Below are 14,841 nucleotides of genomic sequence, written 5' to 3'. Positions count from 1 at the left end.
TATATATATATATATATGTATGTATATATATATATAAAATTTTCCTTACCTCGATTCTCACATGTACCTATGTATGTATAGAAATGTTGAATGAAAAAAGATTTGTTTTGAATTTTGCTAATAATGTATAAAACAAGTATATTAATGACAGTCATTCAATAATTAGAAACTGCAATTGGATAAAGCCAAAATATTACGATTAAAATTGATTTCGTTTGATGTAATTAATTCAAATTAATTTGATTTGCATGTTATTCAAAACTTTTAAATAATTGTCATATGTAAATCATCATTTCTTTTAGTTTGTAATGCGTTAGTTTCAAAAAGTTCCACTATCTTATTTTTCGGTGACAATGTGACAATAGTTCTTATAATTTTCAATGTCATTTTTGCTTCGTATGTAATAAATATAACTGTCGATCAGTGAGGGTAATAACATGTATGTTTAAGATTAAAAAATGGTAAAATGTGTTCAACAGCTAATACAAATAAAGATGGTTCTCTATATTTCTTCTTAGTTAATGAACTGTAGTCTAAATCAATTCTTAGCCTCCTGAAAAAGTCTGTAATTATGCGAACTTTATTTTCCTCTTCATTACAATTGCAATTTTTATAGGAAAAAATGATAAAGCATCTTACTGAATCTCCACGGAAGATCAAATTTGAGTTTAAGCTTATTTCTATTTTTCACGGAATGATGCTATAATTTATATCCTTAATTATAAAAGATCAAATTTCATGATTCAAGGATTCTCAGGACATTCAGGACATTTCTCTCTTTCAAACTTTAAATATTTATTATTAATAAAATTATATTACATAAATAATTATCATAAATTTTTATGATTATAATATGAGAAATATTTTAAATAAAGAATAGAACTTATATTCAGTAAACAAAATGTTAGTAGTATATGCTATTAGTTTGTCAGCAGAAATTGATCTGTCATTTCATAATCATTTAAACGATTACGAAATAACAGCTAGTTTCTGCTCAGTTTCTGTAATCTATCATTATATTTCTATTAATAGATTTCATTATTTTCGCGGACAAAATGTAAATTATAGTGAATAGTTTGCAAAGCTTTTTTTTTATAAATTGTTGTGAGTGTTCGAAATAATTGTGATTTTCTATTATTATTAAAAGTCGATAGAATAAAAATTACAAATATATTTCTCGAAATAATTGTGGGCTCATCCATATTTTGGACAGATCCATATTTTTTTTATTACGTCTAAAAATGCAGAAAAATTATATCATAATTATAATGTTTATAATCGGCAATATCATCTTCAATAAATTATATATAACCGTTTTTCTTAAAGAATTTAAAATAAAAAATTAAAACTGCATTTTACTAATTGATTAAGATAAGATAAGAAATATGTCATATTTTTATCTATTAAATTTTTTATAATCAAATATGCATAATTCGATCCTATAAAAATATTATAGCAAGCGGAGGATAAGCAAAGAAATATTATTTCTTCGCTTATCCTCCGCTTGCTATAATATTCGAGATGAAAAACCAGGAAAATCAAGGAAGACCATTAGATCGCTGTATTGCAGTCGAGTGTAGATCATGTAGAACTTGTGCAGTATCTTACCAAAGTAAGATAAAAGTATCTAAACATATATAATCTATGGTTAAAGCCAGTTAAAGCATGAACTAGTATGAGTATGCTTAGTGTTTAGTGACGTTTAGGTTTAGCAAATCAAGAATGTTAGAAATTCTTAACATTACATGAATGGAGCTTCAATTTTTCAAGACTTTTTTTCGAAGAGAAATGGATTTATGACATAACAACTAGATGTTATGTGAAAAATGATAAAAATTCATCTCACCTATAAGATGGCTGCTTGGATCAACATAACTTCAAAGTATATGCGTTAAAATATTATTAACATATAAACTATGATAGTTAATAACAACATAAAAGACAATGCCAATAAAACAAACTTACAAGCGCCAAAAATGATCTTATTTTTGTTATTTTCATGCTATGCTGTTTATATTAGCTGAATATAGCACATTACGTTAGTGTAACAACTTTTTAATTTTCTTGTTATTAATCTTATCAGTAATATGCAAATTTATCTGTATTATTGTTTTAACAGATTGGAGCAGGGTTTGAAGATAGTGGCTCGAGTGGATAATAGCAAATTCCGGCTTCTTGTTAACCGCATATGCCAGACTTTACAGTCGAGTATTGACACGAAGGTGTTCAATGAAGAGGAAGAGGAAAAGCTGTTAGTTTCCTTAGATCTGACGAAAGATGAATTAACTCTTTTGCTGGATACTATTACATCTATCTACACGCAGGCTGCATGTAGCGTTGTCAAACCATCTGTTATGGAAGCAATTATAAAAGATAATTTTAAATTAGACGAAGAAAAAATGTCAATCTTTACAACTGCTTGGATGACTTATGGAAAGGGCATTGTAGAGAATCTAAGGCAACAGTCTATTTTTCCTACTCAGGTATTTCAATATAGATAAAAAAAGATATTTGACAAATTATACAATTAGTGCGCATTGATCATGGGGCGATTGAGAGAGGAATACATATATTTCTATATCGACTAAAAAATAATATCCTTTTTATATGGTGAATAATATCCTTTTTAATATTTATTGTTTATCATGATAAATATCACTACAAACCTTTGTGTTTGAAATAAGATGTTCATAGAAACTACCTAGAAAGTAGGAAAGTCTAAGTTTGAATTTTGGCTGGAGAGATATTTTTCATCTATAAATAATTTCCTTGTAATTTTATTAAATACTCATTTAATATCAATAATATTAAAATGTAATCAATTTAATGTGAAATTAATTTTTAATTTTTTTGATACAAGAATATTTCAAGACTATCGCCCATGATTCAAAAACAAAAAAATAAAATGTTTAATATTCATTCAACAAATTAATATTACACATATTCAATGACTAAAAATATCAATCTTTTTTTTATTCTGTATTATATATATCTTTTGTAATTTATATTTATTAAACTACATTCCTCTTTTATTTGACAAGGTGAAAGATATCAACTGGTGCTTAAATGTGCAATCATCATCCTCTGCAATTTCCAAAGATGCACGACCTGTAGCATTGCTCCAACTAGATCTGATTGGTGATAAGACATCTACATTAACAATGGAGTTTGACAAGAAGCAATTAACAGAATTTTATTATAATTTAGAAAAAATCCAAATTCAGCTAGATGCTCTTAAATAACATGATTAATGTAGTTATTTATATACTATACTTGTATACTATAAGTAATCAATAGTGTAATTTATTATGTAAAAATATATTTTGCAACATGCTTTTTTACATGTTTATCAGATTATCACAAGTGCGTGCTACTGTTATTTTATTTTTGTAGTTATTTTCTAACATATTGTATATTTTTTAATAAATTGCAGTGAAAATAATTTTATTTGCATACATATACAGACGTCTGCTTTTTAAAAACAAATTTAATATTGATCTTTGTCGCAATGAAGATAAATCTTTGGTAAATTAATTCTGTGATAATGAAACACCAAAATATAGCTTCTAGATAAATATATATTTTTATTTTCTCGACAAATGTTTATGAAAATATAATCACATCTTTATATATAAAATATAATCGTACCTTTATGAAATGAATTTAAAATAATTATTACTGTTATGTTTCAATTAAGTCTCAATTTCATAACTCATTTCTTATCAGGTCACTTTATAATTTAATATAATAATATTCCAATTTGTTTTAGTTCTATAAATTTTTAATTTTCATTTTTACTATTATATTTTTGTTAGAAAAACTTTATTTATCTTGTTCATTAAAAAAAATTAAGATTTAATACTTGATTGATTTTACTACTTTTCAGATTTTACTGCTTGTCGATATCAAAATATTGAGATCAATCTAAGATGCCTATGAGCATTAATGTAATTAAATTGCTTAATTATCAATTGCAATTACATCATTATATATAAATGAATTTGATAGTAATATAAAATATACATTGAGAAATCATTGTCGATTTGTACACGTTTTTGTGGTATTTTTTATGGCTACCAATACTATTGTTTATGATGAAAACGATCGTAAACTGCCATGTTTCGCTGCAACACATGCACGATGAGACAAAGAGAATGTCTGTGCTGGTGTTCTGTCGCAATCCTACCATTCGCTGGCATTACTTCTATAGGAAGAGGTCGATTATGTCTACACTTTACAGTTATGATCGCGCCTTTTCTCTTTGAAGATAACATCAAACGTTATAAAATTAATAAAATTCTTTCATCTATTTATATTTATACTAATAAATTTGCGTAATGTTTTATCAACATATGAATTGTTAAAGAATATTATTACAGCCACTTGTGATATTTTTTTATAACAGACATATTGACACAAATTCAAAAAGGATATATTATAATGATTCTTTTCCTTTTAAAGAAAAATTCTACAAAAATGTATTTAATCAATAAATATTAATTGATAATCTTACGCGCTATTTTATCAATTTAAAACATGTGACCATCAGTTGTGAGCCATTCACAATACAAAGGTTCCATTTGACGCTACAATGTTAAGTGATAATTTTTCTTATTTAACATTGATCAACAATAAAAATGAAATGAACTTCTGAGAACACTGTGAGCATCATATAATAACGTACAATATGTATTGATTATTTAACATCATGGAAAAAGGATAATAATTAGACGCGATAGAAAAGAGCTAAAGTATTGACTTAAATTTATATTACATTTACAGAATTTTTTAAGAAAGCATATATACATCTGTTTTTATGTAATTATTTCTTATATGTTAGAAATATACAATAATGTTAAAATTGTAAGAATATATCCTTATTTTAATTATACATATATAATACTTGTAAAATTATATATTTACACAAATTTATGAAAGTTGCTAATGTAGTTCTATACATATTATATATACGAAATATTGACTTTTGTTCATTCTTCAAGTATTTGTAACTTTTATAAAACGTAGTCTTTTAGCTTCTCTAATTTAAATGTTGATAATTAATATATTATAGTACACCATTCTCGAAGGTTTTAGATGGTATTCCGTGAGCTTTCTCCACACGCGGACTTCTATTAGGCAGGACGCTCTCAAGGCTCGAATTGTGACTGTTGTCTTCAACAAATTGAAAATTGATTTTTCCTTGATTCTCAGTATGTTTCTCTCTGCATGATCTCGCGCTTCGTTTCCTTTTTTCAGGAGGTAAAGTTTCCAAGATTTCAGGTGTCTTATGGATAAAGATTCGCGCCTTACACACCACCAACACCACTACTATTATCATCAGAAACAAGACCACGGCCGTTAGAGTCCCCACAATCCATCCTAGTTTTTCATCTGCACGCGATACAAAACATATCAAAAATTATCTCTTGTATTACGAGAAGGATGTACAAGATATAATAAAAATAGAAAACTAATAAACTAATAAAATGAAAAATGAATAATGAGATTTCTAATGAAATATGTGCATGAAAGCAAAGACCTGCTAAAGTGTTCAACAAAATAAGTGTCGCGTTTCCTATCTCGACATCGGCATTATCATTGTTGATCGTAAATCGGCAGGTCCATTGTCCTAGATCAGTGTGATCCGGTTTGAAAATTAGCTTGCATACACCTGTAGTGTAATCCATTTGCAAACTGTGCCTGCATTACGGCATAAGAAAAGTGCGTTACAATGGATGCATAATAAGAAAGACAATATAATATGTATTAGGTACCGCGGAAAGTTCGTGTCGTTTTTTCAAGATTCATTTTAAGATTTTCATATATTATAGGGGAAAAAAAAGACACGAAACTTTCCATGGTATGTAATATATTACAAAAGATGTTACCTCGTTTTTTTTGCAAGCTGCCTGCTGGAGTTTTGATATACGTGAACATTTGGAGCGTGAATCCAGTGGCATTTGGCCTCCGATGACACAGTTCCGACTCTACACGCAAGAGTGACCATTTTATGAGGTGCGGCCCAAACTGCGATAGTGACGGGCTCTAAAAAAACGATCGATATTTCTTGAATTGATCTTTTTTTTAATCCTTACAGCCTCAAGGATTTATCAAAATCCACAGTTCATCAAAAATATTTATCAAAAAAGTACATCAAATTACATATTGTTAAATTTAATGTTATATCTTGCTTAGCATTATACAGTAAACTCTCGAATATTTTAAGTGCCAAAAATATTAAAATATTTATGATTACATTTTTTTTATTGAACAAGTTTTTCTCTAAAACTTTCGAGTTTTTAAAAATCGCTTTTTTGTTAAAGCGACAAATTTAATGTGGATTTTTCTTGAGACCATCAGAAAAGCAGTTTTTGAAGTTTCCCACTCACCAAAAATCGCTAAATCTCCGGTGCATTATCCATTTTGATCACCAACCACCATACGTTTGTGCATCGATGACTGTCGTGGCTTGATAGATGTTTAAATCGTTAGATCGTGCAACGCTGATTTCGCGTGCATTGATGACATTAGAAAAATCCCAAAAGAAATATTTCAAGCGCTATACTTATCAGACAATATATTCAAATATTTTAATGCAAGATGTAAATGTCACAAGTAAACTGTGAAGTAGAAATTATATAATATTAAAAATATTATATAATTTTCTATATTAAAACGTCAAGTTATTATAAGGATGGTTTATATAAAACATTAGATATATTTATAGCTAATATCTTATATACTTATGTGTGTATAGTTTTGTATTATTACGGCGTTGCTTGAAATCGATAGACTTTACTAAATGTAATAATAATATAACTTCTTCGTAAATGTCATACTTCTCTAAAAAATTAGCGCCTGCAATATTTTTCCGTGGATATATTTGATTAATTATTGCTATTTGTGTTGTGCATTAAAATTGTGGCAGCCGTCTTAAACTCGAAAAGAGTTCCTCCTTCAGGTTCAGTTGTAATGTAGTTAGTAACGGGATGATGGAAATGAGAAGGTTGCTGTGACATTTTCACATTACTATTTATTTAGACGAGAAAGAAAAAAACAGTTTACAGCAACTCAGAGACTCAAAACGCGCTCAAAGACGCGCAAATACCTCGCGGTGCTTAACGATACTTAATGGCACATGAAGATTCATACACTCTGCGAGTGAATCGCTGCTCATATTTGATCGCGTGCATATTTTGTCATCGTAATTATTTGTAAAGCACAGCATTAACGTAAAATATAATATCTGCATTCGTGACTGAACAGATAATTAAATTGCCTCTGTAATTATGTCAGTTTAAATTAAATTTGTTTGAAACTCCTCAAAGTAAAATTTACGGTTCAAGAAATATTTAATTAGTTAGAAACCTAAAACGACATGATGATGCCTTTGCACTATTGATCAACGAGCCGAGCGAATGTTACTCGTCGCCAACATGAATTTTCTGAACGCTAAAACCTTAACGCTAAAAATTGCCTACTTAGTATTAAATGCACTAGCGGCTAATCATAAGTCATAATCATGAATTGTATATAACGGATATATATCAAAATCGACCACAAGTTAAATAGTAAACATGATGAAAGATAAAAGCACGATATTAACTTAAGGATGATGACTTTTTATAATAAATAATGTGAAATGTGGGACGGGAGACGCAGTCAGTAATGCTTGTGTTTATCTATCGTCGTTTAATACTCTAATTTAGATAATTTTTTATTAATTTGTAACTTATTTATTGATTCTACTATATTTTTATATATACAAAATATATGTATTTCATAAAGAGCACATTGAGTTCTAAATCATCATTCAATTATTTGAAAATAGACTAAGAAAGTAATATAAGCAATTGCAACATTATTGGAAAATATTATCAAATTATCTAATTAATTTTAATTAAAGTTAGTTATTTGATCTTTTTTCTGTAATCTGTATAAATTCGTAGACAACATAATGCAAGATATGATGTGAGAAACTTTTTGTATAAAATATTTTCTCTTGTATATAATATTTTTAATTTATATACATATATCGATGTTAAAATAATCGATTTCGCGCTTTATTTAACTAAAATGTTTGTTAACTAAATGCAAAATCTCATTTAAACGCAGTCTCGCCGTTAAAAATATAAATAGGAAATTGTGAATGGCATTGCTAATAATAAATATTTTTTAACGAAGAAAATAATTCCATGATCAAGAACGAATGTAAAAAATAAGAAATATAATAAACTTTTCATTTTTAATTTATTCTTTAATAGCTATTTGCAATATAGCTACTTCAACATTTTTTTTATTATATCTACTAGTAAACAATAATATCAATTAATGCCAATAGTAAATAATAATGTCAATCACTGCCAAACACAAGGTGAACGTGTGTAAATAAATATATTTACAAATACTTGATGCTTCCTTCTCTTTATTATATTTCTTTTGAGATGTTTTTATATACTTATATCACGGTTTGATCATGACTTTCACATGAGTGTGCGATTCGTTTTTCGTTACTACAATTTGCCTAGACGTTTGTAAATTAGAATTATTCTCATAAAAAAAATTTGTACATTTTATTTTTAATTTTTTAAATATTTTCTCCATTAATTTGGAAATTCGATAAACAAGCGCTTGGACACAATACATATCTTATACAAAAATATTTTATACAATCTTGTCGCGGATTATTCTCTCTTAAAGTTGCGTTTTATATGACTAATCAGTATTGAACCGTTTCTGTATTTTCTTTTGCTATATTGAAAAGTATCTGTTTATAATTTGTTATATTATAAAATAAAATCTATTTAACACGCATTCACCTTGTGTTTGATTTTGATTGACATTATTGTTTACTAATTTATGTCTGTAATCCTTTTCTTTTTAACTTATATTAGGTGTAGTAAAAAGAAATCCATTATTTTTTCATTCCATTCATGCAAAAATAATGAATTTCGTTGTACTACACCTAATATATGTGTTATATTATAATATATGTTATATTGCATGTAATTTATTTAATCTTGTTTCTTTATTATAAATAAAAGCAGAAATATTTTTTTATTATATCATTATTATTTTTTATTTTAAACAGAAAAATTCTTGCAACATGAAACGAAATTTCAATTTTATTTAATAACAAATTTATATATGTCTAATTTTAAAGTTAAAATGTTTTTTAACACATATAGCCATTATGTGCATGCGAAAGAATAATTTGGCGATAATAATAGCGTGGATGAATTACCATGGAAAAAAATCGCAATTAATTACAACTTGTATGTGAAGCCTTCTTAATTTCTAGGGATAACAAGAAAAGCCGATAAGATTGTTAATCTGTGGTTTACCAGGTGGCACACAATGAACCGATAAATTTCATGGTTTATCAGAGAATCTCAAATGATGAACGGTAATGGGCACTACCATCTTTGATAATGCAAATGATCTAATACTAGTAAATGCAAATGCACGACAACGTAATTAAATTAAAAATGGATACACATGCCGCGATAAAGCAAAAAATGACGTAATGCGTAATCGAATGATAATTTCGTGATCTTTATATGCATGATATTAAAAAGATGTACTTGTCACTATAAATGTAATTGAAAAACGTTTATATACTTTTCACGTTCTGTTCTACAGGGTTTTGCATGATTTAATCTTATTTTAAGATTAAATCGCATAAATTACATACATATTTTTTGTATATATGGATACTAAATGAATATCTTTATAACTTCAATAAAAATGCATTATTTTTCAACAAATTTCTTTTTTCAGAAAGACGAAATGTCGAATAAAAAATCAGATAGCCAATAATTGAATTCTTAGATCCAATTACCAGCTACATTTAGTTTATTTTCTACTATAAAATCTCAATAAAATTTAAAAAAAATACGACTTTTTTCACCGAATTCTAAAACACAAAGAAAAAATTCATAAGAATTCTCAAAAGAAATTTCTGAGAATGCCAGCGATTTTTCGGCAAGTTTAACAAATTTATATGCCTAAGATAAAAAAAATACAAGTATATAATTAAAAAATTTTAATGTAAAATTCTTTTCTGAATTGCACAGAAAGATTTTGCTGAGAAGTATCTAAGAATTTAGCTAGATACAGATCTGAAAATAATATTCTTGGACCGTCAAAATAATTGGTGATTCGAAATAATCCTGTGTCCTTGCAAAGACACGTTCCTAACTGAAGACGTGTTCCTAACTGAATTCTGAGACGATTTTTCCTTTATAAAAGGAGGAATCTCTTTAAGGATCGATTTCGGCATTCTCCAGATTTTGTTCAAATAAAAATCTGTTTCTTGAGATCAATTATATTCAATTAAAGTGATTTTAGTTTAAATGGAGCAATGGTGTTGCCATAGGAGTCTCCATAAGGCCAGTTTTCGGTCTATTTCATTTTAAATAATCGGAAACGTTTTATTATTGTAAGAATTCAAATCAAAATCAGATGATTTTAGCTTAAACAGTATTTGATATCTGTTATCTTGTAACATAGCAATAAAAAGTGCTGCACACTTCAAACCGATTTTTTAGGCGACGCTTATTGTCTCCTATATATGTCTATAAAATACACCGAAAAGATTGAAATCATAAGAGTATATAAAGCTGATTAATTACAAAATAACAGGTATTAAATACGTTCGTTTAAGCTAAAATCACCTGATTTCGATAATTTTTCGAAACCTTGTAGAGACTCCTATGACAATATCATCGTTCCATTTAAGCTATAAAATCATTTTAATTGAATATAATTGACCTCAAGAAATAGATTTTTATTTGTTTGAAATCTGGAGAGTGCCGAAATCGGCTCTTATGGAGATTCTTTCTTTTTGTAAAAGAAAAAGCGCTTCAGAATTCAATTAGGAACATGTCTTTGCAAGGACACGGAGTTACTCTGAATCATCCTGTATAGGACGCTCTAATTAAAATATTAGAAATTTTTGCAGCATATAGTGAAGAAAGTCACTTTCAGAAAATTATTTTCGGATTTATATCTAATTAAATTTTTTTAAATACTTCAATAAAATCTTTCTGTGCAGGCGATACTCAATAATTAATAATTTATTATCCATCAAAACTAGCAGTTCTAAGCTTTATCACGCTATTATATCCAAACAACACTGTAACGTTCAAAATACGTTTAATAAACATTATAAAAATCGTATACATAATAAACATATAAACTGAAAATAAACATTTAAAGTTTGATACGTTTTTTAATAAAGTTTATAAGACGTTTATAACATTTATTAAGCATTTTTTACTAGTTTAGAATATGGTTCTTATACGAGACATTTTGACGTTTTAATAAACGTTATATTTAATAACGTCTTATGTTAATAACGTCTAATTCACGTTTTTATTTTTTTAATTCACAGCATAAAAAACATTTCGACTAAACGTTTTTTAAACAAATATTGTCTGCTTGGGTATTCTACTTAATCAGATATAATACTGCCTGAAACAGAGCGCGAAAATTACTATTTTAGACATACTAAAGGATTTTTCCTTTTAACGATCGTTAGGTGTCGAATCAGATGATAAAACTTAATCGACGAAGCGGCGTGAAATCGTTTTCGTATAGTCATCTTTTATGATATACAATAAAATCGATCGCGATTGTTTCTTTAGCACACACGTGGACAGCGAACAGCCTGGCAACACTCGCGCTTTATCTATACCGAAAAAACAATTCTACTAAAATATTAAAAAATTTAAGTAAATACGGATTTGAAAATAATTTTAATGGACTATCAAAATGATTATGTAACTCAAGCGTAATGAGCAATGCTGCAAAAAATTTGAATACTCTAGCAATTATGATGAAATTTTTTATTAACAAAATATTATATTACTTTTTTCAGTAATGAGTAATATTTCCATACGTTACAAGTAATGTTTGACTTTTCTAACTCTAATGTTATCATTACCGTTATGAAAAATTCACAACGTCATTATCAAATTGTTATTGTAACAAAGTAAATGACAACAAAGTAAAATATGATAAAAAGTAATGGCATGTAACGCGTACTTCTATTTCTTGCTTTTAGGTAAAATAATCTTGAAAAATATACAATCTATTTTATTTTTTGTTAATAAATATTTGCTAATTAATGTTTATTTTAAAAAACAAGATTTTAAAAGATATCTCTCCTGCACGAATACTTTTCGCACTCACTGTAATCATTTTGACAGTCCAACAAAATTATTTTCTAATATAATAAGTAGCTAAATTTTTAGATACTTCAGCAAAATCTCTTTCTTTCCGTGGGTAATCTAGTAAAGTAAAACTTCATCAGACATGTAGATCTATCACCTTCCACCCATAATAATTTTCAAGACATTTGAGGTTCCACAATCAATTGGATTTGCTTTCTCGTAACGTCGTTATCGAACGTGGATCCTCGTCACTTGGAGGACAACAGATGTGGGACGATGAGTTATGCACAGTTTATCTTTCAGTTGAACGACTAGGTAGCCGTAATGAGGCCAATGAGGACTGAGTTATCGTCACGAACCAACTTCGCAAATATTTAAACTAACTTTCCTTATTGCAACGAGACATATCAAATTGTTTAAAAAGTAAAAGAATCAAAAACTTATTTGGTAAAATTAAGTCTCTCATGAGATTTTATATAATCTCTGTTGTTAATATTGAGTATAAAGATTGTAATAATTCTGTAAAGAAAATTGCACAATCAATTTTTTAAGAGAAACTGCTAATTCTTTGACAACTTATTAATTTCGTTAATAATGTTTTCTGATTGTCCGCTATGACATGAGATCCAAATTATGCTCGTGTCGAAGAAGCTTTATTTACCGCATTTATTTAAATTGCAAAGACGTGCGTCTTAGAATCCATGGCCTATACACTTATACACATATACCATGGTACGTGCAGTTCTCATACTCATACAGCTCGTCTGGATGCTTTCACGATCGCGGTTTATTGCGACAGTCGTCACGACAAGGCCATGGATTTTCATCGTAAATAATAAATTCAAAGGACGTATATAATATATACATCCTACGATTTTATTTTCACAGAGACGCGACTGTAGCCAGGCTTGGAACAAAAGTCTTGAGTATATTTCATGAAAATGACGATTACAGATTTGATATAAAAAACGAAAGAACGATTTTGCTAAAATATCTAAAAATTTAGATAGATCCAAAAATAATTTTATCGGACTATCAAAGTAATTACGTAGGAAACTCAAACACGATGAGTAATACAGCAAAAAGTTTTGAAATTCTAGCAAAAACTTTCTTTCTGTGAATAATGATTTGAAAGTTAAGGAGGAAATAAAAAATTTCCACGTCATTTGATATCAATAATGTCTATTAAATTATTATCTGTGCTATTTTTGATACAGTTCCCATTACGTGATATATAGTTGCCCGTCAATTTGAGTTTCATGAAATATACATATGACCGGTGCAACCGAAGATGCAAGTTCTTCCACACGCGAGACATCCTTTTCTACGTGACGGATCGCTTATATGGTCCTTATGTGCGCTTCTTGCACGCAAGATCCTTCTCACGCAAGGCACTCTGAGAAAATTTATTGTATCCTAATGCGACGCCTTGGATATAATACATATTCAATGAATAAAGCCGTCCCCGATGAACTTTATGTACTCGTGTAAAATGTTATCGATTCAGTCCGTTTCTGTCATTGATTAAAAGTCCATGAAATGAAAGTAATCGCAAGAATCAAAATCTCTTTTAGTTGATGAATCAAGGTCATCCTCAAATGCAAGAATGGAATGCGATTACATTTTTTAGAACTATTGACTGTAAATTAAAAAGTAGAATCTAAATACTAAAGATGCGTGGAATGCGAGAACATTTATTATAATAATCGAATACTGTAAATTAAGAAGAAGGATCTAAATACTATGAAAAACAAAGAGACAAGCTGCGTATACACTTCAAAGATTCAACTAAAAAGATCGATTTGAAAAGGAAATAGGCAAACGCTGAATTAATAATAACACAGTACTCTTAAGTCCTCTATATTCTCTGAGTATTTAGATCATTTGTAATTTACAATATTCCATGGCGATTTACGACGCATAATTTAGCCTAGACCGAGCGCACCGGAATCGCGCAACGATCGATTAATGGTGCTTTCTTCACTGTAGCGATGAAGAAATGACATTAAACCAACCATCTTATTGTTAATTCTCGATGATACCTGACTCGAGAAGGCTCAGCTTCGCGGGTGGCGCATCCGTATAGTTCTGCTGGCCGTGTATCCTAGCGCCGCAGGTCCATAGACCTTCCTGCTCGGCGAGAGCATGGCTCAGCCGGACGCTGCAATCGCGAGCCTCGTTTCCGGCTGCTGGGAACTGCTTCACCACCACGGTGGTGTTAGAATTGACTGGGTTGAGTGACCACCGGCACTGCTCCACTGCCGAGGACGTCACGCAGCGCAGCAGAACGCTGCCTCCGGAAGAAATTTGGATATCCTGCGACAGCTCTGAGAACTTTACTTCTTCTGGAAAGAGATGTTAGCGACACGTTAGAATCAGAATTAGAATGTAAAAAATTAAAATGAAAATTAATCCACTGTGATAAATCAGAACGAATTTCCAAAAAGGTAAGGACGGATTCGATTTGATGGTCTGTTCATTTTTCAGTTAATCAATGCATAAAATAGATTAAAAAATTGAATAATAACATGAAACTTTTTTCTTTGTTTATTTATAGATAAAACTGTTAGATATCAAAGGAATAATGCAATAAATAATCCAATTCCTTAAATAACAATTTGTTATTTTTAACTTTTATATGTTGAAATATAAATGTCAAGGTATA

The 14,841-nt window shown here is 28.8% G+C and overlaps 2 protein-coding genes across 3 annotated transcripts in view; one reads left to right on the top strand and one right to left on the bottom strand.

The window, feature by feature from the left end:
* Nucleotides 1-1,679: 1,679 nt before the first annotated feature.
* Nucleotides 1,680-3,439, top strand: LOC108687960 (COMM domain-containing protein 10). The gene is made up of 3 exons (XM_018194007.1): nt 1,680-1,882; nt 2,120-2,483; nt 3,042-3,439. The coding sequence occupies exons 1-3, from the start codon at nt 1,827-1,829 to the stop codon at nt 3,240-3,242; spliced, it is 621 nt and encodes a 206-aa protein (XP_018049496.1). The 5' UTR covers nt 1,680-1,826; the 3' UTR covers nt 3,243-3,439.
* A 1,444-nt stretch (nt 3,440-4,883) lies between these two features.
* Nucleotides 4,884-14,841, bottom strand: part of LOC108687963 — a 32,971-nt gene continuing 23,013 nt past the window's right edge. For both annotated transcript variants that reach the window (XM_018194010.1, XM_018194011.1), the window contains 4 exons: nt 14,219-14,521; nt 5,889-6,045; nt 5,540-5,700; nt 4,884-5,391 (listed from right to left, as the gene is read on the bottom strand). In XM_018194010.1, the coding sequence (XP_018049499.1) occupies nt 5,066-5,391; nt 5,540-5,700; nt 5,889-6,045; nt 14,219-14,521 (947 nt within the window). In that variant the 3' untranslated portion in view covers nt 4,884-5,065. The remainder of the gene's footprint in view (nt 5,392-5,539; nt 5,701-5,888; nt 6,046-14,218; nt 14,522-14,841) is intronic.

This window comes from Atta colombica, unplaced genomic scaffold (assembly GCF_001594045.1).
Source record: "Atta colombica isolate Treedump-2 unplaced genomic scaffold, Acol1.0 scaffold222, whole genome shotgun sequence".
NCBI lineage: Eukaryota > Metazoa > Arthropoda > Insecta > Hymenoptera > Formicidae > Atta > Atta colombica.
Note: the sequence above shows the minus strand (reverse complement) of the source record. Positions and strands in the feature narration are given on the sequence as shown.